Source organism: Eulemur rufifrons, chromosome 25 (assembly GCF_041146395.1).
Source record: "Eulemur rufifrons isolate Redbay chromosome 25, OSU_ERuf_1, whole genome shotgun sequence".
Classification (NCBI taxonomy): Eukaryota; Metazoa; Chordata; class Mammalia; order Primates; family Lemuridae; genus Eulemur; species Eulemur rufifrons.
The window spans coordinates 22,394,383-22,418,777 of record NC_091007.1 but is presented as its reverse complement, the minus strand read 5'-3'; the positions used below and the strand labels follow the sequence as shown (position 1 = coordinate 22,418,777).

General features: G+C 35.7%; 1 protein-coding gene across 1 annotated transcript in view; it reads right to left on the bottom strand.

Annotated features, from left to right (window-relative positions):
• CCDC7 (coiled-coil domain containing 7) overlaps positions 1–24,141 on the bottom strand; it is a 93,966-nt gene extending 69,825 nt beyond the window's left edge. Inside the window, exons 1-8 of the mRNA XM_069458853.1 lie at positions 23,863–24,141; positions 21,980–22,063; positions 13,962–14,045; positions 10,322–10,342; positions 9,972–10,008; positions 4,164–4,326; positions 2,781–2,842; positions 1,294–1,350 (exon numbers count right to left, since the gene is read on the bottom strand). Coding sequence (XP_069314954.1) covers positions 1,294–1,350; positions 2,781–2,842; positions 4,164–4,326; positions 9,972–10,008; positions 10,322–10,342; positions 13,962–14,045; positions 21,980–22,063; positions 23,863–24,141 — 787 coding nt within the window. The remainder of the gene's footprint in view (positions 1–1,293; positions 1,351–2,780; positions 2,843–4,163; positions 4,327–9,971; positions 10,009–10,321; positions 10,343–13,961; positions 14,046–21,979; positions 22,064–23,862) is intronic.
• Positions 24,142–24,395: the final 254 nt, after the last annotated feature.

Genomic DNA, 24,395 nt, shown 5'->3' with positions numbered 1-24,395 from the left:
CTAAAGTAACTGCCATGGGGAAAAAAGACTTAGAAATCTGCAAAAGGGTTTTCTCCACATTGTGTAATATAACCCTGTTCTCTGATTTCCTGAAAACCATGAGTAAAATTTCCACTATACTTGATCCTTTTGAAATTTAGTTTTGTGGTTGGAAGATGTGTTCCACTGGTCTTTCTGTTTTCATCCATGATGAGGCATTGGAGACCAGAATTACCTTTCTACTTTAAACCACTTAAATATTAGACAAAAATATATGAAACAATGGTATTCATAAATTGGAAAACAGTAAGTACAATACACAAGGACAACAAAGGAGAAGGGCCCTAGGATGACACCAGCTTACTGCCTGGAATTTCCAGCCCATAGTATAAGGAAGGGCAGCCCAAACAGAGCCTATTGGTCTCCTTCAGTTTAGGAGACAAAGTTCAGTGTTTGGGAAACCAAGTCAGCTAGGATTCACAGAGCACAGTATTAGGGAGAAAGCAACCTCACAGACTGAAAGAGAGAAAAAGAGAGAGACAGCACCATAGGTATACAGAGGTTTCCCCTAGATGTATAAAGAGGTTTTCACTACCCACTCCAAAGGTCTAGATACCTTTCTACCCCACCTCATCAGTCAGAACTCTCTTGGATCAGAAATCTCTATATAACTTGGAAGTACTGTAGAATATGCAGCTGTCCTTGGTTTAAACATGGCAACCCTAGGGTTTCAAGCTGAAGTTGAAAGAGGGCAGAATTACCGGCAATTTGTTCAATTCAAATCTCATTCTACATCTAAACTGTATTCCATAGCATACACTGGACTATTATTTCAAAATTCTCTCCAGTACTAAGACATGAGCAAAGTAATTTTTCCTTTCTGTTGACAAAAAGTCAGAAATTTGAAATACAAGTTCTAGCAGCTCTTTGTATTCATGAACTGGCAAGTAAGTTAAATACTTTAACTGCAGTTAAAGTATTAGTATATTCCTGGTAATAAAAGCTACAAACCATCTCTTAAACTTATAATGCTCTACCTCAAAGGCCTGCCAACATTTCAATAGATGTTCTAATCACAACTCAAAATCCTCCATTCCAAGTACTAGCATGACACTTCTCCAAAATGAGTCTAGTTTTGATAACACGCCACCTTAACTAAGAATTTCAAAATTTGCTTGACAACCAGCTCAATTGCATGGCTCCAAACTCCAGGGAATCTGTGTTGCTGCCCTAATAATCACCACTTTAACTTAGAAATTAATGTACTCGATAGAGGTTATTAAGACAATAATGTTTAAATATGTAGAAACTTACGTGGTTCCATTGCAGAAGTATCTACAGATTCTTCGGTTGAGTGGGTTTTTATGAATTCTGAAATAATTAAAGGTGTATTTATCATTATGAATTTCAAATAGAAATTATATATACTAATTGAGTTTAAATTTTATAGTTTTTAATAACTCATTCAAGAGAAAGGAAACTCTATGAAAAAATAATAGCTGCCAATACTGCAGATCCTCCCAATCAAGCAATAAATGGTAATATCTGAAACAATGTGGGTAACAGCTGATTATGAACCCATCATTTTTTCATTAAAACTTGTTTTTACTCTTAATATTCTCTTATATTAGTTGGTGGTACCATAATCATCTGATCTCCCTTCTTTCATATCCAATCACCAAGTTTTGCCAAGTTTATCAAGTAAATATTTCTCCAGTCTGTCCCTGGTCTTCTCTTTTACCAGTGCTCTAATATAGGTACTTATTACACACCTAAGAGATATAATAACTACTCCTAGTCCCCAAATCTAGCTTCTACAATGTGGCCGGAATAATCTCTCTAAAATTAAATCTGACAGTGTCACTCCCCTTTGAAAAATCTTCAATGGTTCCCTATTATATTTTTTTTTTTTTTTGAGACAGAGTGTCGCTTTGTTGCCCAGGCTAGAGTGAGTGCCGTGGCGTCAGCCTAGCTCACAGCAACCTCAAACGCCTGGGCTTAAGCAATCCTACTGCCTCAGCCTCCCGAGTAGCTGGGACTACAGGCACGCGCCACCATGCCCGGCTAATTTTTTCTATATATATTTTAGTTGTCCATATAATTTCTTTCTATTTTTAGTAGAGACGGGGTCTCGCTCATTGCTCAGGCTGGTCTCGAACTCCTGACCTTGAGCGATCCACCCGCCTCGGCCTCCCAGAGTGCTAGGATTACAGGCGTGAGCCACCGCGCCCGGCCAGTTCCCTATTATATTTGGAAAAAGTCCAAGCTCCTTAGCACGGCATCCAATCCCTCTATAACTAGACTCTCTCCTACCTTAGCCCTATCTATCACTTCACACTCTAATACCAATCCAGTTGCACTTCCCTGTTTGTTCGTGCTATTATCGTCTTTTAAAATGCCAAATATCTTCCTTCTTTACTTGACTAAATCCTATTCACCCTCTAAGGTTACATAAAACCTTCCTAACTCCCTCAGGTTGAACAGATTGCTCCCTTCTGTGGACCCAATCCAAATTACCCTTTATCATGCATTAAACTATACTGAAATGCTACATAATGTACTTGTGTCCTTTCTAAGCTGTGAATTTCATGAGGCTGACAACCAACTTGTATTCATTTTGTATGTTCCTAGAATTTGGAACATAATAGGAACTTTTATTGAAATATCAAAATCACTATTGAATGTTATTCAAATTTACTATTTCATAATTTCATAACTATAAATTTTAAAACTGTAAGTCCAAATATGTTAATACACTTAGGAAACCCTATAAAGGCTAAACATGTATAAAATAGAATTACCTTCAATTTTCTGCCCTATGGTTTCATAACCTTCCCCTTCTTTTGGTAGATTTTCTTTATCCCTGTTAAAGTTTCAATAAATATGTTTTAATATATATCCCTGTTAAAGTTTCAATAAATATGTTTTAATATATCAAAGAATAAGAATTTAAATTACACTTAAATAAGAACTAGAATGTACAGTCTAGACATATGAAGTTTGTAAAATAAAAATTAACGTACTCTTTAACCTTTATTCACAGACACTAAGGTAAATTAGTAATGAGCAAATAAGTATAAAAGTCAAACTATGTAATTCTATAAATTCCATGTATTCCTTGAATATAATTAGGTATACCAACAACATTAACAAAATAACAAAAATAAGTTCAATAGAAACATGAGGTTTCTTTTAATCAACATTATTATCAATGATGTAATGTTTCAGAGGACAAGTTCTGGAGTGAGACTACCTGACCCCAAAACCTGTTTCATTTGGGTCATAATTATATGACCTCAAGTAAGTTAATTAACCTCTCTGAGCTTCAGTTTCTTCATATTAAAATTGGGGAACCTTCCCCATAAAGAAGTTATGAGGATCAATGGAGATTATACATGTAAAGTTACTAGAAAAATACCTAAAACACAGCAGACACTATGGTCTGAAACTAATTTCATGCCTTATAAAAAATAGCTCAAGTAAACATATCTGAATCCCTGAGTGAAGGATCTAGTTATGCAACCCCCATTGGAACCAACTCAAGTACCACTCCCTTCATTCCTTTAAGTCACTGACAGATAGAGATACCAATAAAGTAATTATATGATAAATAGTAGCCCCTCCCAATTATGGGTATAAACTTTCTATTTTAACACCATAAAATTAAAAATTTCATGTATGTTTAATGCAAAAGCATAGTTGTTTATATAAATGTAAAATTTTTACTTGGATAAGTTGTTCCTATAATTTTTAATGAAGGTGCTCATGAACAATTAAATATATAATCAGTTCTTAAATAGTTGCCTATTTGTTACTGGGAGTTATCTGATAAAACTGAAAGAAGAGTTTTTTTAGCCAGATATCTCAACATCCAACATAACTTTCTAATAATAGCCACACGTAGTTACTAAGCACTTGAAATGTGGCTGGTTAAGACTAAGAAACTGATTTTTTTTATTGAATTGAATTGAATTTGAATAGCCACATATGGCCAGTGACTACTGTATTGGACAGAGCCATCTCAGACTATTACAAATTTCAGACAGAAACAAGCTCACTAGACCTGATTTGATTTAGAAGCTCTATGTTTAGCCATATTATCTGACTCATCATCTTACGTTTGGTGCTAACTATATACCCCCTCTTATTGTTCTTAATTCAATTAGTTCTTATATTTCACTTACATGGGCTTAGACAACATGGCTTTCAAGGAGTATTTAGAGCCCTGTGTAAAGCAACTTCTCAGTTCTTCAAGTTTTTGTATACGCCTTAATATTTGTGCAATATTTAAACTGATGGTTTTGTCAGGTGCTGGAAGCTCTGGTTCTGAAAGAGTTTGATCTTTACCTATCTAAAATAATAAAATTAACCAGTTAGTTGGGAAATACCAATTTTGCTCCCATCCTTCAAAGAAATTTCATTATTTCCTTTATCAAATCTAAGTAATTTTTACAATATTATTCTTATCTATGGCCATAGTCAAATATTCTGATATATTTTACAACTATATTCAAGCAATTATCTATAAATAGAATATAGCTCAGTGATGACTTTTACATGTCTAAACTGAAACCCTCTTTTATTATTTTAATATATAGGAATTTTAAGCAAGTCCAATAAGTTCAATTCAAAATATTTATTAGAGTAATTCTGAAATAATCGTTTCCCCTAAATTCTTTCTAAATATACCCTTACTGTGAAAAATTGTGGAACAACACTAATTTACTCTCAAATACCCTCTACTACTAACTCCCAGAAGTTAATACATAAAGGTATATGGCCCTGGCATCCTCAGTCTGCATGAAAAAAAACTGAGACCTACCTAAGTGTTGCAAGACCTTTGGAATAGACCAAGCTAAAAAGTAACAGGCAGTGGGAAAAATCAGTAAGATACACAGAATAAGATGAACATAACTAGTGTTCTAGGTAAATAGGTCTACTTAAAGAAAGTTCAACAAGAATGAGTGTGTTCAAAAACACAGCGAAAGAAACATAGAAACAGCCAATATATGCAGACATAAATAAAGAGAATAGCAATTGGGGGAAAAAAGTTTTGACAGAAAAATAGCAAAGAATATTTATAAGAGTAATTCTTAAATAATTGCTTAATTCTTAAATAATTGCTTCCCCTAAATTCAGATACCCACTCATGTAGACACCTCTAATCTTCATGATAGGAAAAACTGGAGGGGAAAAAAAGAGGTCAAAGCCCTAGCAAAGAGAAATTTGAGCACTGGGGATTGAGAAGAGACTTCATTTCAGTAATGACTATCTGGATTAGGATTAGGATATAACAGCAAGAACTGAATGCTGGACGATAAACTAGAAGTCTGAGATTGTGTAAGGAAGATAAGGAAAAGAATGCAGAACAGGAAGCAGGAAGGGAAAGGAAGGGAAGAAGGAGACCTATGGAAACTCTATGGCCAAAGGAAAGATCTCAAAGAAGAGGCCACTAATCATAAATGGAGTCTAAAAGGTGATAAACTAATCAGGTACATTTATCAATCTATCATCTCTCATCTCAAAAATTTATTTGCTTGTAATAGTGGAATATTTCTTCTTCAACAGGTGGCATGATGTGAACTTTTGTCAACAGAGGGTCCTAGAGAGGCACTGGAGGCGGAAGAAGCTTTTCTTCCTCGTTTTGCCACCTCTCTCTGTTTACTAGTAGGGCAGTGCATAGTGTGTCTAGTAGCACTCACCCCCAGCCAGTTTCAACAGCACGACCCCTACAGATGGTTTCATGGTGAGGTCCCTGGCATAGCACATTCCCATGTGCAGCCTCCCCCAGAACTTCTTAGCAAAATCCACCGGCGCAGAACTTCCCTTTGGGAGGATTTACAGCATATCACCCTTGTAGACAGCTTTCCAGCAAGAGATACAGTAACTCTACAAGACGGTTTTTCACAGCACCACAGAGAGTGGACTTCTGGTGTATCACCCTCATGGGCAGCATCCCAGTGAGTTCAAGTTCCCCTTACGTGGCACCCCTGCAAACTTTGCCATCTAGTGATGACAGCTGCTCCCTCTTCAGAAGGTCTGGATCTTAGCCCTGGGTTGGGGGGAGGGGTGGGTTGAGGGTATTCATATTTGTTCCTTCTTTGAGAACTCTACTTACATCCATCCTCGAAGTAGAGGCTATTCCCTGTGTCTTCTAATCCTATATTTGTTAGGATTTTCTGTGCCCCTTTAGTAGACATAGCCCTCTGTTATAATAATTCTTTACATAAAACTTTTCCTAATCAAATTACTGTGTGGTTTTTGTCTCTTGATTAGACTCTAACTGATACATTATATTTCCCAATAGGGATTAAATCTGAATGGAAGTCTTTTCTAGGAGAAGAAAGGAAGGTATGGAACTAAAGCAGTATGGAATAGACAGTAGGATTATCAGCTAAATAATTTCATCAGAGATTTATGGAGCACAAATTCCAACACGAGAACCCTGAAGAACACAGGTTACAGGCTCATTCTACATTTCTCTGGTGGAACTCACCATATACTCTGATGACTTCAACATGTATCTCTGTTAACACAACATGACCACAGCCTCACCAGCATGTTCTGACAATAAAACCTGTCAGCAGTAAAAAGAATATTGTTCCAAGATTCTCAAATGTTAGTGTGCATAAGAATATCTTAAGAAAGCCTTTTAAATCAACAGATGTCTAACCCACAAATACACACAAAAAAAATTCTAATTCAGTAATGTGCATTTATAACACGTATCTTGGGTGACATTTAAACATGTTCCATCAACTACACTCCTTGAAGAAACACGCCTTGAAAGGAAGAAGATAATACAAACACTTAGGCCTGATACACCAAATACACCTGATACACCAAATTAAGAAACTATCCAAGAAAAGTAATTATGGGTTTAAACACTGAAAAACTTATAATTCCATATTGGAAGTATAGCTGTGTAGTGAGCATTCCTCCCGGGGATTATGAATGCATAAACTGGGATTTCAGGTGTACTGTAGATGACGGCAACTAACACGAAATGTGTAAACAATAGATACAGAGAAAAGTGGACAAATATGACAGCTATTTAGGAGGTAAAATCAAAAGGATTCATGGATGGATTAAGTATTAGGAATAGGCAGGAGTTGTCAAGGATGGTTACCACATTTCCGGTTTACCCAATTTGATAAATAGTACTACCATTCACTGAAATAGGGAACACTAAAAGCGGTATGAGTTTATGGGTAAAAAAAAAATCTTAGTTTTGACCCATTGGACTTGAGGTGGAATAGTCTCATAGTAATCGTATACAACCCTGGACTTCCAGAAAATTGTTTTGAGCAAAAGGTGTATGTTTCTAAATTACCAGCATAAACGTAATACTTGAATGGAAAAACTAGACAAGATTGACTAGGGAGAAAGTTTGGAGTAAAAAGAGAAAAAAGGAATGCAAAGGATAAAATCTTGAGGCACTTTAACATTTACTGGTGGGGTAAAGCAGGTGACTCTGAAAAGGAGGCAGCTAAAGAGGTAAAACAACAGACAGGAGAGTGTAATTCACAGAAGCCAAAGGAAAACTGTTTCAAAAAGCAGAGAGTAATAAATAATGTTAACTGTGGCTGAGGTAAAGAAAAATGTCTGTTGAATTTACATACAAATTATGAGGAACCAGATGGACAGAATGTTTTCTTGGTTATGGAGATAGTATTTAGTCTGGGTAGGTTGAGAACTGCTCAGGAAGTAAGACATAGTGTATAGTAAATTAATATAAATTTGGCTCCAAACCTGTAACATATGCTCCACAGCTAAACTCTTAAGGTTTTATATTAATAGAAAATCTGTGAACAACTCAAATTGTTTTACTTGATACCCCTGGTTGGCTCTTACAAGGAAAAAATGCCTAGATTAACCTCTTCGCTAGGTACTAGTTTATCAATTGAATAATACTTTTTAAAAACAGCAAACTAGTTTAGTTGTTCAAAGACCATTTACAATATTTTTCTCTCCACTCACTTATCTTTTTTGCCTTTATTCTCTGACAATAATTTACTGTTTCCCTAATGTGAGTAAATTTGTGTACAAAATAATTTTTTAAAATTGGTTAATGAAAGGCCTAAAATTGGAGGAGAATGTGGCATCAAATGAGAGATGGATGAGCATATTTAAAAACTAAAAGAAAGGACACAACTGAATAAGAGTGGTTGAATATACAAGAGAGAATGACTAATCAAAGTTCTCAAGTAGGTAAGAGGAGATGGGACCCAAAACAGAAGGGAAGGAATCAGTCTTAAGTATTAGGAGGAACAATATCTCTGTTTTAATAGAAGAAAAGGAAGAGAAAATGAGTATAGATACAAATATTTTGTATGGTGGCAGGAATTGAAGGGGTCCCAACCAATGGCTTGTATTTAGAGCATTCCAAGTGATTAGATGAGAGTGAAGACAAAAATGGGACAGAGGGAGTGGACTGTAGATGGTAGCTGGCAAAGGTTGAAATTTTTTCAGAAGTGCAATAGAATTGCCAGGCAGTATTTGGAGTAATCGTGTCTTACCCACTGTGTTATTAATATTTCCTTCAGCAGTGTTTCACAGCTAAGCTATAGGGCCAGAGAAAGTAAATAATTGCATTTATTCTGGGTTAAATTTTATATACAGGACTGGGGCAATGAAAAAAGAAAGAGATAAGGGACATTAGGTAGTTAAAAAAATTCACTGTGATGAAGTACACAGTCTCCAAGCTAAATAGAAGGATTAACAATAAAAAGATTGCAAGAAGGTAGAGAGAATGAATGAACTGGAGGTCTTGATGAAGTCAAAGAGAGGTATTTAAAGTAATAATTGGAAAGGTAGAAATTTGTAGTTCAAGAATAAGTTGTCTGAATTGGAGATTTAAAAAGAAAAAGCAATTTGGTTAAGTGAAGGCCAATGGTAAAGAACACTGGATCTTTGGAAATGAGGAAGTCAAGGAACTGAGAGGCCATGGTTTTGGATAGGTCATGTACATCGACAAGACTGGGTGTAAAAAGAAAACAGTAAGGCAAACTCATGAATAAAACAATAAAAAGAGGTTGATAGATGAAAGTAAGAAGGCAGAAGACAAGTTGAATTTCCCAAGTTTCAAAGAAGTACACATTTTACAAAAAAGTAGAGGAATAGTAGACTTCATCCCAACACTACTTCTCTGGAAAGATAAAGACCACTATGCCATAGTCAAGGAAGACCCACTAACACTCTTTCAATGTTAATCACATCTATCCTAAAGCAAAGAGTGTACAGATCATGAAACTCTTCTACTCTGAGGCCAGAGGTAAAATAATTAGAAGGTACTAGGATATAGTTGCAGTTTCTATCTTCACCTTTAATTTTGTATCCCAAGTAAATCAGCCTCTTTTCTTTGAAAAGCCTGGGCTTCAAGAGTATTTAACTGGACTGCACCATAAGTGTGACCAAGGGAGAACTAAAACATTTCTGTACATCGCTACCCTGGAAATCATTCTGCTATACTAACAGCACATATAAAGTCTTTTCTAGAATAGAATTAAAAGTTTCTAAGGACAGAAACCAGTAGTTCTCAAACTGGTGGTAAAGTACCTGAAAATCAAAAGTACAAAAGAACATCTTTAAAATAACACATTAAATAGAGAAAATCAATATATAATTTTATGTCTACACATATATCACATTTTGCATGATGTTTAAACATAGCACAAATTTTTAATTGATAAATTCTCTCTTGTTAGTTACTCTTATATAAATTAAGAAAAAATAATCAAGTAGTTTCCGTTATTCAATTTTAGGAGAAAGAATCTGTCAGTCAAACTTGAAGTATACCAGATATATGCAGGAATATAATGTGTAAATCACTAAGAAACATTTTATTCCATCCACTTATTCCTTCTCCAACTAAATCAAAAGATTACTTTATGACCAACAGTTATTTAAAAATTTTTAACTTACACATACTTGAAATTGATTTTCAAATGAGTTAAAATATTAATTTAATTAACAATTAAGAAACCTTATACTTACTTCCTCCATCTGATTGACTTGCCACTGAAACCACTTTTTAAAAAAAAGGAACAAAAAAGAAATAGTTAATGACAAGTTAAATGTCTGCAGTAAAATAAATGTGTACATATATGTGTATCTGTGTCTGTGAATTCTCATCTACCACCTATCAGTTCCTGACCAAAATATCACTTAGAATTCAGAATGGAACTAATGCAATACACAACTGAATATAAAGTTTTTAAATGTATAGAGCTACAAGTTTGGAAGTTCTTTTACTTCCTCAAAAGTTAGAAACCTCTTTTTCATGTACATGTATTCCTATATTAAGTTTTAGTAGGCTCAAGCTGTATTATATTGAACATACCTTAAAAAGAGATTCCAAAATCTGGAAAATAAAGTTTTAATTAATACATTTAAAATAGAATTCTTCATAATGTATGACATGATATAATATTTAGTTCAAGTCTTTTGTAATTTTCAATCACAAAAGAGCACTCATTGTTAAAATATACCTTTATAAATCTACAGTCCAAAATCATAATACTTTTATATTTAGAGATAGTGTTTTGAGTTCATCTTGCAAAGACAACTTAATTCTAGAATAAAAAATAATTTTCTACCCTTATAGACCTATATTAGGAGGCCTCCAAATAATTCATATAAATCATTTCATATATCTTCTCAAAATAGGTAAGAAATAAAATTTAAATTCAAAAAAATAATTCACCATGATCAAGGGGGTTTCATCCCAGGGATGCAAGGATGAGTCAACATATGCAAATCAATCAATGTGATTCACCACATAAACAGAACTGAAAACAAAAATCATAGATCATCTCAATAGATGCAAAGTATTTGATAAAATACTTTATCAAAGTATTTGATAAAATCCAGCACCTTTTCATGATAAAAATCCTTAACAAATTAAGCATAGAAGGAAGATATTTCAAAATAATAGAAGTTATGCATGACAAACCCACAGCCAACATCATACTAAATGGGGAAAAGTTGAAGGCATTCCCCCTAAGAACTGGAAAAAGACAAGGATGCCCACTGTCACCACTTTCATTCAATATAGTACTGGAAGTTCTATGACTTCTCTTTCCAAGAGAAAAAAATAAAGGGCATCCAATTAAAGAAAGAGGAGGTCAAACTATCCCTGTTTGCCAATGATATGATCCTGTATCTATAAAACCCTAAAGACTCCTCCAGAAGACTCCTAGAATGTGCACAAATCAGTATACACTAATAACAGCCAAGCTGAGAATCAAATCAAGAACTCAATCCCATTTACAATGGCTACAAAAGAAAAACTTAGGAATATACTTAGCCAAGAAGGTGAAAGATCTCCACAAGGAAAACTGCAAAACACTGATGCAAAAAATCCTAGATAATACATACAAATGGAAAAATATCCCATGCTCATGGACAGGAAGAATCAATATTATTAAAATGTCCACACTGCCCAAAGTGATTCACAGATTAATACAATTCCCATCAAAATACCAATGTCATTTTTCACAGAAATAGAAAAAAAAATCCCAAATTTCATATGGAATTTAAAAAGAGCCCAAACAGCCAAAGCAATCCTCAGCAGAAAGAACAAATCTGGCTGCATCACATTATCCAACTTCAAATTATACTACAAGGTAATAGTAACCAAAACATCATGGTACTAGTATAAAAGTAAACAAACAGACCAATGGAACAGAATAGAGAACCCAGAAATAAAACCATACACCTACAACAAATGATCTTCAACAAAACAGAAAAAAAAACATACACTAAGAAAAGGATGTCCTCTTCAATAAATTGTGCTGGGAAAATTGAAGAGCCACATGCAGAAGAATTAAAGTGGATCCCTATCTCTCACCATATACAAAAATTAACTCAAGATGGATTAAAGATGTTTATAAATGTAAGACCTGAAACCAGAAAAATTCTAGAAGAAAACTTAGGAAAAACTCTTTTGGACATTGGCCTAGGTAAAAAAAAAAAATTATGACTAAGACCCCAAAAGCAAATACAACAAAAACAAAAATAAATAAGGACTAAATTAAACTAAAAAGCTTCTGTACAGCAAAAGAAATAACCAACAGAATAAATAGACAATCTACGGAATGGGAGAAAATATTTGCAAAAAAAAAATTCATCTGACAAGGCATTAATCTCCAGAAAATACAAGGAACTCAAACAACAGTAAAGAAACAAATAATTTGATTTTTAAATGGACAAATGACCTGAATAAGTACGTCCCAAAAGAAAGACATACAAATGGTCAACAAGTATATGGAAAAATGCTCAACATCAGTAACCACCAGGGAAATATAAATCAAAACCACAATGACATATCATCTCACCCCAGTTAAAATGGCTATTATCAAAAAGAAAAAGTATCATACACTGTTGGTGGGAATGTAAACTGGTACAGCCATTATGGAAAACAGTATAGAGGTTCCTTAAAAAACTACAAATGGCACTACCACATACCATATATAGCCATCTTATGCTGGTATATATCCCAAGGAAAGAAAACAGTGTATCAAGGAGTCATCTGCTCTCATATGTTTACTGCCATACTATTCACAATAGCCAAGATATGGAATCAACCTAAGTGTTCATCAACAGATGAATGGGATGGGATGCCATGGGTAATGCCTGTAATCGCGGCACTTTAGGAGGCCAAGGTGGGAAAACCACTTGAGGCCATGAGTTCAAAACCAGCCTAGGCAACATAGCAGATCCTGTCTCTACCAATAAAAGTTTTCAAAACTGAGCCAAGCATGGTGGTGTACACCAGTAGTCCTGGCTACTTGGGAGGCTGAGGTGGGAGGCTCATTTCAGCCCAGGCATGTGAGATTACAGTGAGCTATAACTGTGCTACTGTACTGTAGCCTGAATGGCAGAGCCAGTCCCTGTCTCTAAAAAAATAAAAATAAAGAATTTTGAAAAAACAGATGAATAGGTAAAGATGGCATATATAAAGAATGAAATACTATTAAGCCTCATAAAAAGAATAAATTCCTGTTATTTGTGGCAACATGGATGGGCCTGGAAGATATATTAAGAAAAATAAGCCAGGAACAGGAAGATAAATATTGTATGTTCTCACTCACGTGGAAGCTAAAAAAAAGTTGATCTCATAGAAGTAGATAGCACAATAGTGGCTGTTAGAGAATGAGAAGGGTAGGGGTGAAGGGGCATAGACAGAAGTAGGCTAAAGAATACATAATTGCAGCTAGACAGGAGGAGTAAGTTATAGTGTTCTATAGTACTGTAGGATAACTACAGTTGTAGTTAAAAATAATTTATTACATATTTTTAAGTAGCTGGATGAAAGGATTTTAAATATTCACAATACAAGAAAATGATAAATGTTTGAGGTGACAGATATGCTAATTACTCTGTACCAAAATATCACTACACACTGTACATAATATCACTATGTATGCCAAAAATACATTAATTATTATATGCCAATTTAAAAAATAATATTGCCAAAAACAAGAAATCAAGTGTATACCAACATACGAAAGAAAAAGACAATATAAACAACTCTATATATTCTTACTTTTTACTCTGGATAATTGATAAGGGCTGTGATACTAAAGCATAATTGTGTAGTCATTCTCTATTAATGGCCAATCACTCTCCCTTTGTTGCTGATTGTCTCCTTGTCAATATTTTTAACTATCTTGTAACTACTTAACTGCTCTGAGTGAGGGGATATGGCAGTTCATTAACACCCACACAACTATTGAAAAATCAACTCAAAATTCGTGTCTTATTAGTGGTGGGTCAGTGGCATAATCTTTGATTTGGACATAATACCCTTGCTGATGAAAAAAGAATAAAAATAAGTAAATAATGCTGAACAATGCCATGTATAACTCCTTAAGGCATTGTATCTAGGCTAATATTGCTGACTGGCTATCACATTCAAGTTTCAACAACCAACACAGGTTTTAAGATTTTATACTTGGCAGTTTATACAGAATACCTACATTACGTTCTTCCTTAACAGTTTCTTCAACCTGAGCTGCAAACTGTGAACAACATTCCAAGAATGAACTCAGATCATCCCCAACCTTTCAAAAAGAATAATAAAACAAAAAGTTACTTTTCTTTCAGAATCCATATGCATTTCTAGTCTTAATATATTTAACTACTTTAATTTTAAATATTTTAATTTTGTGTAATTGATGTCTCTTCAAATATAAGGCAAGAAACCATGCTTCAAATGCTATACTAACAAATTCTCCCAGAGAAAAAAATATGAAAGAAAGCACATTCTAAGAGATATAGTTTGGATGTTTGTGCCCTCCAAATCTCATGTTAAAATCCCATCTCCGCAGTTGAAGGTGGGGCTGAGTGGGAGGTGTTTGGGTCATGGAGGAAGATCCCTCATGAATGGCTTTGTGCCTTCCCTGAGGTAATGAGTGAGTTCTTGCTCTACTGGTTCCTTTGAGCTCCCATTGTTTAAAAACAACTCTGATACTTCCTCCCTGTCTATGGCTCCCTCTCTCACCCGCCATGTGACATGCCAGCTCCTCCACTTTCCACCCTGACTGGAAGCTCTCGAAAGCCCTCTCCAGAAGCAGATGCTGATGCCATGCTTCTTGTAAAGCCAGCAGAACAGTGAGCCAAATAAGCCTCTTTTCTTTATAAATTACCCAGTCTCAGGTATTCGTTTATAGCAATGCAAAACAGACTAAGACACCATGCTTCAAATGCTATCCTAACAAATTCTCCCAGAGAAAAAATATGTGGAAAAAAACGTATTCCAGGGAGTGGTCCATTAATGACATATACGCAGCTATGTCTCTCCTCTCATTTTCCTCTACACAGTCCAGAAAATCAAGTCTTACTCTCTAGAAATTTCTGGGTGGCCCCTCCAAATAGTAACCAATGTATGTATACCTTTAAAATATTTCTTTATGTTAAAAAAAATGCATGCTAACTACAACTTCTGATTATAAGTATACTTGCCAAGAGCTGTAGTCCTTTCACCTAATGGGCAATAAAAAACTCTGAGGAAAAAGATAGTTACAGCTTAAAACATCACAATGACTAAATCTCTTCTAGTAGAGCAGTGATCTGTAAATCAGAGTTGACCCATAATAAATATTAGGTACTTTATATGTAGTTAGGATTCTTATAGAATGGTTCTTCATGAAGAGTCTGTTCTCCGAGCATTGCATTTTAAACATACTCATAGGCTCACATACTTTCTGTCATAGTAAAGACCATAATTATATAGAAGAGAGGAAAAAAACTGAAGTAATTACCCAGGAGAGTGGGAAATGAAGGGACTAGGGTTATTACTCACAAATATAAAGTAAGACCTTTGGCATTCTTAGGGATTTTTTTCTACCTACATTCAGGTGTCACAGATATGGAGAAAACAGAGATCAGTTTGACCAGGTTTGCAATTTAACCAAGAAAGATCAATAAAGCACGAAAGGGTTTTAAAGAGAGTAAAGTACATGTGCAGGGAGTGATAATAGTGGACCATGCTATCTAGGCTAGGTGAGTAAGGACACAAAGAGGACCTGGGACACTAAAAAGCAGTAAGAACAATGGCTTGTAGGTCCCAGTGAAATCAAAGGATTTTTGGAGTAAGAACTGAGTGGAAAAGATAGGAGGTGGTGGCCAGAAAATAGAATTGTTGACATTCAAATTATGAAACAGCTACTAATCATGACAAGGACTAGAGGATATCACCTTACCAATTAGTGATAGAGGTAGATCGTTGAAGGAAAAAAAAATCAGTGAACTCGAAACAGGACCCCCACCTTTCACCTCTCACAAAAGTCAAATCACAGTGGATAACAGACTTAAACTTAAGGTGCGAAACTATTAGAATTCTAGAAGAAAATGTGGGAAAAACTCTTATAGACATTGGCCTAGGCAAAGAATTTATGAAGAACACCCCAAAGGCAATCACAGCAACAACAAAAATAAATAAATGGGACCTGATCAAATTAAAAAGCTTCCGCACAGCCAGAGAAACTGTCACAAGAGCAAACAGACAACCTACAGAATGGGAAAAAATTTTTGCAGGCTACACATCTGATAAGGACTGATAACTAGAATCTATTTAAAACTCAGGAAAGTCAGCAAGAAAAAAATCAAACAACCCTATCAGAAAGTGGGCAAAAGACATGAATAGAAATTTTTCAAAGGAAGACAGAAGTATGGCCAACAAACATATGAAAAAATGCTCAACATCTCTAATCATCAGGGAAATGCAAATCAAAACCACAATGAGATATCACTTAACTCCAGTGAGAATGGCCTTTATCAAAAAGTCCCAAAACAATAAATGTTGGCGTGGATACAGAGAAACAGGAACACTCATACACTGCTGGTGGGACTGCAGACTAGTGCAATGTCTGTGGAAAGCAATATGGAGATACCTTAAACAGATATAAGTAGACCTGCCATTTTATCCAGCAATCCCATTATTGGGCATCCAGCCAAAAGAACAAAAGACATTGTATAAAAAAGACACCTGCACCCGAATGTTTATAGCAGTACAATTCACAATTGCAAAGATGTGGAAACAACCCAAGTGCCCATCAATACATGAGTGGATTAATAAAATGTGGTATATGTATACCATGGAGTACTACTCAGCTATAAGAAATGATGGTGATATAGCACCTCTTGTATTTTCCTGGATAAAGCTGGAACCCACTCTACTAAGTGAAGTATCCCAAGAATGGAAAAATAAGTACCACATGTACTCACCATCAAATTGGTTTCACTGATCATCACCTAAGAGCACATTTAGGAATAACACTAATCTGGTGTCGGGCAGATGTGGGTGGGGGGATGGGTGTTTACCTACATAATGAGTGCGATGCGCACTGTCTGGGGAATAGACACACTTGAAGCTCTGACTCAGGGGGGCGGGGAGGAAGGGCAATATACATAACCTAAACTTCTGTACCCCCATAATATGCTGAAATAGAAAAAAAAAAAAAAAAAACCTTTCTCCTGTGGGGAAAAAATAAATAAATAAGTCACCTAAAGATCTACCAAAAAAAAAAAAAAAATGAGTGAACTAAAATACTAGATTATTTGGAAAGCTCTTCTGCATAGACATTGTAATCATCAAGACTTGTGACAACAGGAGTGTTGTGAGATAAGTAGAATATATTATAATACAGACTACTGTTATAGTTGCCTACCTTATATTGATTCTTCCTTCTTTACTAACAGGACTTCAATTTTGTTAGGGATGGCAATGTACACAGCTAATAATAACAATAATAACAAATTTCCCAGCCCCATTTACCAATAAGCGTAATCATGTGTCCTAATCAGGCCAATGAGACAAAAAGAAAGTGTTGGGTAGCTGTTCTAGAAAGAGCCTAAGGACAAAAATGTCACTTAAGATTAGGATGTAAAAAGACATGAGATGCCTTCACTGAAGTGTTTACATCACAAAATAAAATAATGTTCATGCTTTTCCATGAGGATACTGAAAAGGGAAGGATACAAGAAGACTGGATGAGTTGAGTTCCACAGAAGAACAAGCACTTCATAGGATGAACACAGAACAAAAGCCATATCCATACCTAAAGGGCAGTATGGTTGAGGGAAGTGGGCAGTTGGACCAGTGGGTGTAGTCTAAAAGCAGACCTGTCATTGACAAACAGAATTTGGAGGGATGAAGAAAACCCAACTAAGGCCGGGCGCGGTGGCTCACGCCTGTAATCCTAGCACTCTGGGAGGCCGAGGCGGGTGGATTGCTCAAGGTCAGGAGTTCGAGACCAGCCTGAGCGAGACCCCGTCTCTACTAAAAATAGAAAGACATTATATGGACAACTAAAAATCTATATAGAAAAAATTAGCAGGGCATGGTGGCACATGCCTGTAGTCCCAGCTACTCGGGAGGCTGAGGCAGTAGGATCGCTTAAGCCGAGGAGTCTGAGGTTGCTGTGAGCTAAGCTGACGCCACGGCACTCACTCTAGCCTGGGCAACAAAGTGAGACTCTGTCTCAACAAAAAAAAAAAAAAAAAAAGAAAACCCAACTGAGCCTTTGACAGTCATTTTGCCTGGCATATCAACTAGAATAAGGGATAGCTCTGAAGATAAATAACTCAACCTTACCATTTTTCTCCACCAAACCCCTCCACCCTGAATTTTGCCAAGAAGGTAAAAGAAAAGGAGGTCTGCATACCCATAGAAATGGCCAAAATTTAAAGACTGACAATACCAAGTTTTGGTAAGGATGTGGGGCCACTGAAACTTTCATACACAGCTGGTGGGAACACAAAATGGTAGTGCCATTTTGCAAAACAGTTTGGTAGTTTCTCATAAATCTTAAGATATACTTACAATATAACCGACCAATTCCACTCATAAGAAATTATCTGAGATTAATGAACACATATGTCCTCTCAAAGACTTGTATACAAATGTTCATAAAATCTTCATTCGTAACAGCCAAAATAGCTACTGAATCCAACAACCCAAATGTTTATTAACTGGTGAATGGATAAACAAATTGGCAGTATTGCATATAATGGAATACTCTTCACAATAAAAGGAACAAACTACTGACACATAGAACAACATGGATGAATTTCAAAAGCATTATAAGGGAAAAAACCTCAATAAATAAGGCTACTTACTGTATGATTTAATTTATATGAAATTCTAGAAAATGGAAAACTATAGTAAAGGACCAGTGGCTGTCTAGATCCAAGGTAGGAGGAAAGAACTGACTGCAATGGAATACAGTGGAGCTTTGTGGGATAATGGAAAAGTTTCATATTTTGATTGTGATGGTGATTATGCAACTATAGAAAAGGAGGGGCTAGAAAGCAGAGAAGCTTATCCTGCATGTCCCTGTGGTGATTGTATTTTGAATCTCTGCCAGGATTGAAGCAAAATGTGAACCAAAACTATTTAAAAGTGAAATCCAAACTCCTGCCAGCTCAAATACTGACAAGATCAAAAAGATCAGCCCTTCAGGGAAAGTAACAATAGGTGAGATTGTGAATTAGACAAATCAGATGAGAACTCAACCTAACTAAAGGTTAACTGCGGACCTCAACTCAATTCTTAGCAGAATGTGAATGCTTAGCCCTTTGACCTAAAAGCCAGACAAAGGAAACAACAACCATTCTCTAGGAAACAAAAGAAAACAAGATATTATACCTCAGTTTCCAATGTTCTTTTATATGCAATGCTTAGAATCCAATAAGAAAAATTACAAAACATATGAAGAACCAGGAAAATACGATCCACAGTCAAAAGAAAAAAGTCAGTAAAGCAAACACTGATGATCCCAATATTGAAATTAGTGGACAAGGAATTTTTTTTAATCTATTATTAAGATACAAGAATTTTCAGGAAGAGAGAATAAGAGATTGATAACAGAAGGAGAGATACAAAAATCTCTAAAAAGGAACCAAAAGGTAATCCTGAATATAAAAATTGTAATATTGGAAATAAAAAACATTATCAGATAGAGTTTAACAGCATATCAGACACTACAGAATGCATTGGTGAACTTGAAGATAAGGTAGTATATGTTGTCCAAACTAAAGCACAAAAAGAGAAAACGGTGAAATAAATGAACAGAGTATGAATAACTTCTTACATACTATCAAGCAGTGTAATATATGTGTAGTTAGAGTCCCATAAAAGGGCAGAGGAGAGGCAGTAAAATACCTGAAGAAATAATGAATTTTCCAAATTTAGTGAAAACCATCAAACTACAGACTCAACTTAGTGGACCCCAGGCAGAACAAATATACAGAAAACCTCACCTAGACCTGTCTTCTCAAGCTGCTAAAAATGAAAGAGAAAATCTTAAAAGCAGTCAGAGAAAAAAAGGGAAACAATGATATAACAACAACAGCACAAAAAATAAGTAGGGTTAATAAAATTGTATTGCTATAAGGTTCTCACATTAGAAACAAAGTGTTATAATATTAATTCAAGAAAAATTTTGATAAGTTTAAAATATATATTGAATCCCTACAGCAAGCACAAAAAAAGGGTACAGGTAAAAATCCAAAAAAGGAAATAAAATGAAATACTAAGAAAGATACATAATTAACCCAAAATAAGACAGAAAAGAAAGAACAAAGGAACAAAGACTATATGGGACCAAAAATGAGCAAACAGCCGAGAGTAGACTTAAGTTAAATTAGTTTATTAACATTTTATTACAATAATTATATGAAATGACATGTAATTGTATTAATTAATTGTAAGTAAACTAAATATTTCAATTAAAAGACAGATTATCAAGGCTGGATAAAAAAGACTCAACTCTATTGTTTCAAAGAGATACACAATAAATATGCACTTATAAATAGTTTGGAATTAAAACTTTGAAAGATATAAAATGCAATGATTAATCGTAAGAAAGCCGGTATCAGACAAAACATGCTTTAGAACATAGATTGTATCAAAACTAAAAAATTATTTTGGACTTCCAGTTCTGGCCATGATGGACTAACCCCATTCCTCCAATCCTCTCTCCTACAACTAAAATACCCTAGACTCAACACAACAAACACAGGAAGATTCTGCAAAGTGGAAAGAAGGCAGCAGGAATCTTAGCTCTTGATGAACACACGTCAATGAGTTCCCTGAGTTTTCTTTTTACCTGCATATACTGGATGGGGCACTGGAAAAGTCTGCAACCTGCAACTGCCAATAAGCACAAATGAAAAAAGCCCTAAGAAAAGCCAAAGGACTATGAAAAGGGGTCTCTAGAATAACATACAACTTTTTGGCAATACCTATCCTACTTGAGCCAAATACCAAGAAAAATTCTGTACCACCACCTCATATACATCAGCAGTGCTCAAGAATAATGTGGCAATGAAAGCTGTCGCACCATGTCTCCCACCAGGGTTGTAGCAGCAGTGCTAACTGGAGAGCAAATCTCCATCACCTACCTTGCAGTAATAAGTGGCATTTCGATGCCCCCACCAGGGTGATACTAGTGGTGCCAAGTAGGGAACAGTACTCCTACCCTCGTCTGAAAGCAGCCCTCAGAATTCACCACCGTTCCTCAGTGGACAGTGGAAACCACTGCCGGCGCAGTAAGTCAAGAGAAGAAAATAAAAAGCATTCAGATTGGACAGGAAGAAATAAAACTGTCCCTATTTAAAGATGACATGATTGTCTATGTAGAAAATCCCAAGGAATCTACATAAAAACCCCTAAAATGAAAAAAATACATTGAACAAAGTTTCAAGACATAAGATCAACACAAAAAATCACTCATGTTTCTCTACTAGTAACAAACATGTGGAAGTTGAAATTTAAAGCATAATGTTATTAACAATCACTCCAAAAAACCATGAAATATCCATGTATATATCTATCAAATCATGCCTAGGATCTATATAATGAAAATTTTTTAATGCTAATGAAAGCAATCAAACAAGACCTAAATAAATGGAGAGACATATTACATTCATTAATTAAAAGACTCAGCATAGGTGTTTCACTACATAGAGCTAAACTCAATCCCTAATTAATAAAACTAAATTATATAATAAAAGAGTAGTATCTATGTATAAAGTATATTAAAGTATGGTTCATATTAATAATAAAATAACTCAACAGATTGAAGAACGATATAATTACCTCAATAGTTGCATTACTTCAATATACACAATAAATCCATTTGTTAACCCCATTTATTCTTTTGGGGTTTTTTATTTAATAAGCTAGAAATGGAAGAATACTTTCTTGATGTAATATAGAATATAAATCTCAAACCAATAGATAAGCCCATGCTTAAAAATTAAACAGAAGAAGCAGCATTATTAAAAGCAGTCTCAAGATACAGATATGCCTTAATTAAACTTTAAGAGAAGTTATTAGCAGAAAATGGAAAAATCAGTTCAGTACTTTAATTTCCTAGGAGGATCATTTTCATGGATGGGGAATTTATTCTGAGAACATATACGGATTCCAAAAGAAAATCTTGGCCCTTTTCAGTGATAATGTGTCTACATTAATGTTACCTATACTTACAGATAAAGATAATTCTTTCTGTTCAGGCTTCACAGAAGCATTTTCAATGTTAAATCCATAGGTTTCTTCCAAACTAGAAACAACCTATTAAAAACATCAAAGCAAATTAAATACTTTCATAGTTTAAAATTATTTTATGGAACATAAAAGATATTTAAGCAACCACGCGAGGAGCTTTTTAGCAGCAAGACTTATTTCTGCCAGTGCCATAAACTTAAATTTTCCATCTCATACCCCATCTCATATCATTATGAGGAAAAGGCAATAGTCCTTTATCCTCCTCTTAGCAGTGGAGAGATTCTCTATGACTTTATGACTTCTCTGTTGACAGGTACCTAAAAGGGAGAGGGTCTGTCCATGAATGGTTGAAGCATTAAGTAGAGTTTTCTTCAAAGTCTGACTGCCTTGACTTTTTCCTCTGAAGAGAATACGGAAAATAGAAAGATGGAGACCAGAAAGAAATCAATTTTTAAAAGAAATTCTCTGACCTAACCCCTCAAACTTTGAACAAACTTGTATTTTGGAAGTTTGACAAACTATATATTCTTTTTACATTAGTGTTCTTCCTCACTGTTCTCATTTGATGTTTACTACATTTACAAACAATTCAATTCTGGATCACTGTGCAAAAAGAAACCAAGAAAGAGGATTTTTTTTCCACACGAATAGCTAAAGTTTCTGAAGCACAGGGAAGAGTTAAGAGCAGGCATAAGGGCCAGGCACAGTGGCTCATGCCTGTAATCCTAGCACTCCGGGAGGCCGAGGTGGGAGGATCACTCGAGGTCAGGAGTTCGAGACCAGCCTGAGCAAGAGTGAGACCCCGTCTCTACTAAAAAATAGCCAGAAATTAACTGGACAACTAAAAATATATAGAAAAAATTAGCCGGGCATGGTGGCGCATGCCTGTAATCCCAGCTACTCGGGAGGCTCAGGCAGTAGGATTGCTTGAGCCCAGGAGTTTGAGGCTGCTGTGAGCTAGGCTGATGCCAAGGCATTCTGGCCCAGGCAACAGAGTGAGACTCTATCTCAAAGGCCGGGCGCGGTGGCTCACGCCTGTAATCCTAGCACTCTGGGAGGCCAAGGTGGGTGGATAGCTCGAGGTCAGGAGTTCGAGACCAGCCTGAGCAAGAGCGAGACCCCGTCTCTACTAAAAAAATAGAAAGAAATTATATGGACAGCTAAAAATATATATGCAGAAAAAATTAGCCGGGCATGGTGGCACATGCCTGTAGTCCCAGCTACTCGGGAGGCTGAGGCAGGAGGATCGCTTAAGCCCAGGAGTTTGAGGTTGCTGTGAGCTAGGCTGACGCCACGGCACTCACTCTAGCCAGGGCAACAAAGCGACACTCTGTCTCAAAAAAAAAAAAAAAAAACAAAAAGCAGGCATAAGACTTAGAGTGGCCTATCCCTATAAAGGCCTGCTTGCGTGGTTGGCCTTAACCTTGCATCTGAGAACTGAGATTTCAGGAGGGTTCCTACTAGTAAGAGCAGCTCACTGTCCCTAAACTGTTTGTACAAACAATGTGGTTTATGCTGAATACCTGCTTTCCTTGTGGGACTTGGGAGTTTTGGAACAGTTTACTAGGTGACCAACTCCCCAGTAAAAACCCTGAGTGCTGAGTAATTTTCCCTGCTATACATTTCACATGTGCTGTCACAATTCATTGCTAAAGGAATTAAGTATATTCTGTGTTACACTAAAGGGAGAAGACTCTTGCAAGCTTAGACCTGATTTCCTCCACATTCCACCTCATGTACCTGCTATAATAAATTTTAGTCATCAGTATGACTATATGCTGAGTCCTGCAAGTCCTCCTAACAAGTCACCAAACCTGGGGATGGTCATAGGTATTCCCCAACACAGAGACCAACAAGTGTCTTACCATCTTCAGATTTCTGATAATTTTCCTGGTCGTTTCATCTTCTGCTTCTAAGTCCTTTGTCCTACTCGATGGAATAGGCAAAGCATACCGTACAACAGATTCTCCTGTTGGTGGAGATCTTAGGACCATTGGTTCGATTTTATCATGTACTAATTTTGGACTGAGTTTTTTCTTTGGCATAGGTGACACCGGTAAGAGAAGTAGTCCTTTTTTATTTGTTAATTCTGAAACACTTGCCAACTTCTTACTAGTGGTCAACAGATGCTTTGCTGACTTCATTTTGTTATTAACGTAGCTTCCAAACTATAGATGAAAAAATGTTCTTCCTCCCTGTGAATAAAACATTAAGAGATTCAGAGAAAATATCACACTATTTAATTAAACAACAAAAAATAGGTTTATTCTAATTAAATTCACATACTACAGTTCTGTTTTTGTTGTTCTCATGCTACAGCAATTTGCTCAGAGTACATCAAGCAACACCTGGAAGCTACAATTACACTTTGGGCTCCTTTTTTTTTTTTTTTTTTTTT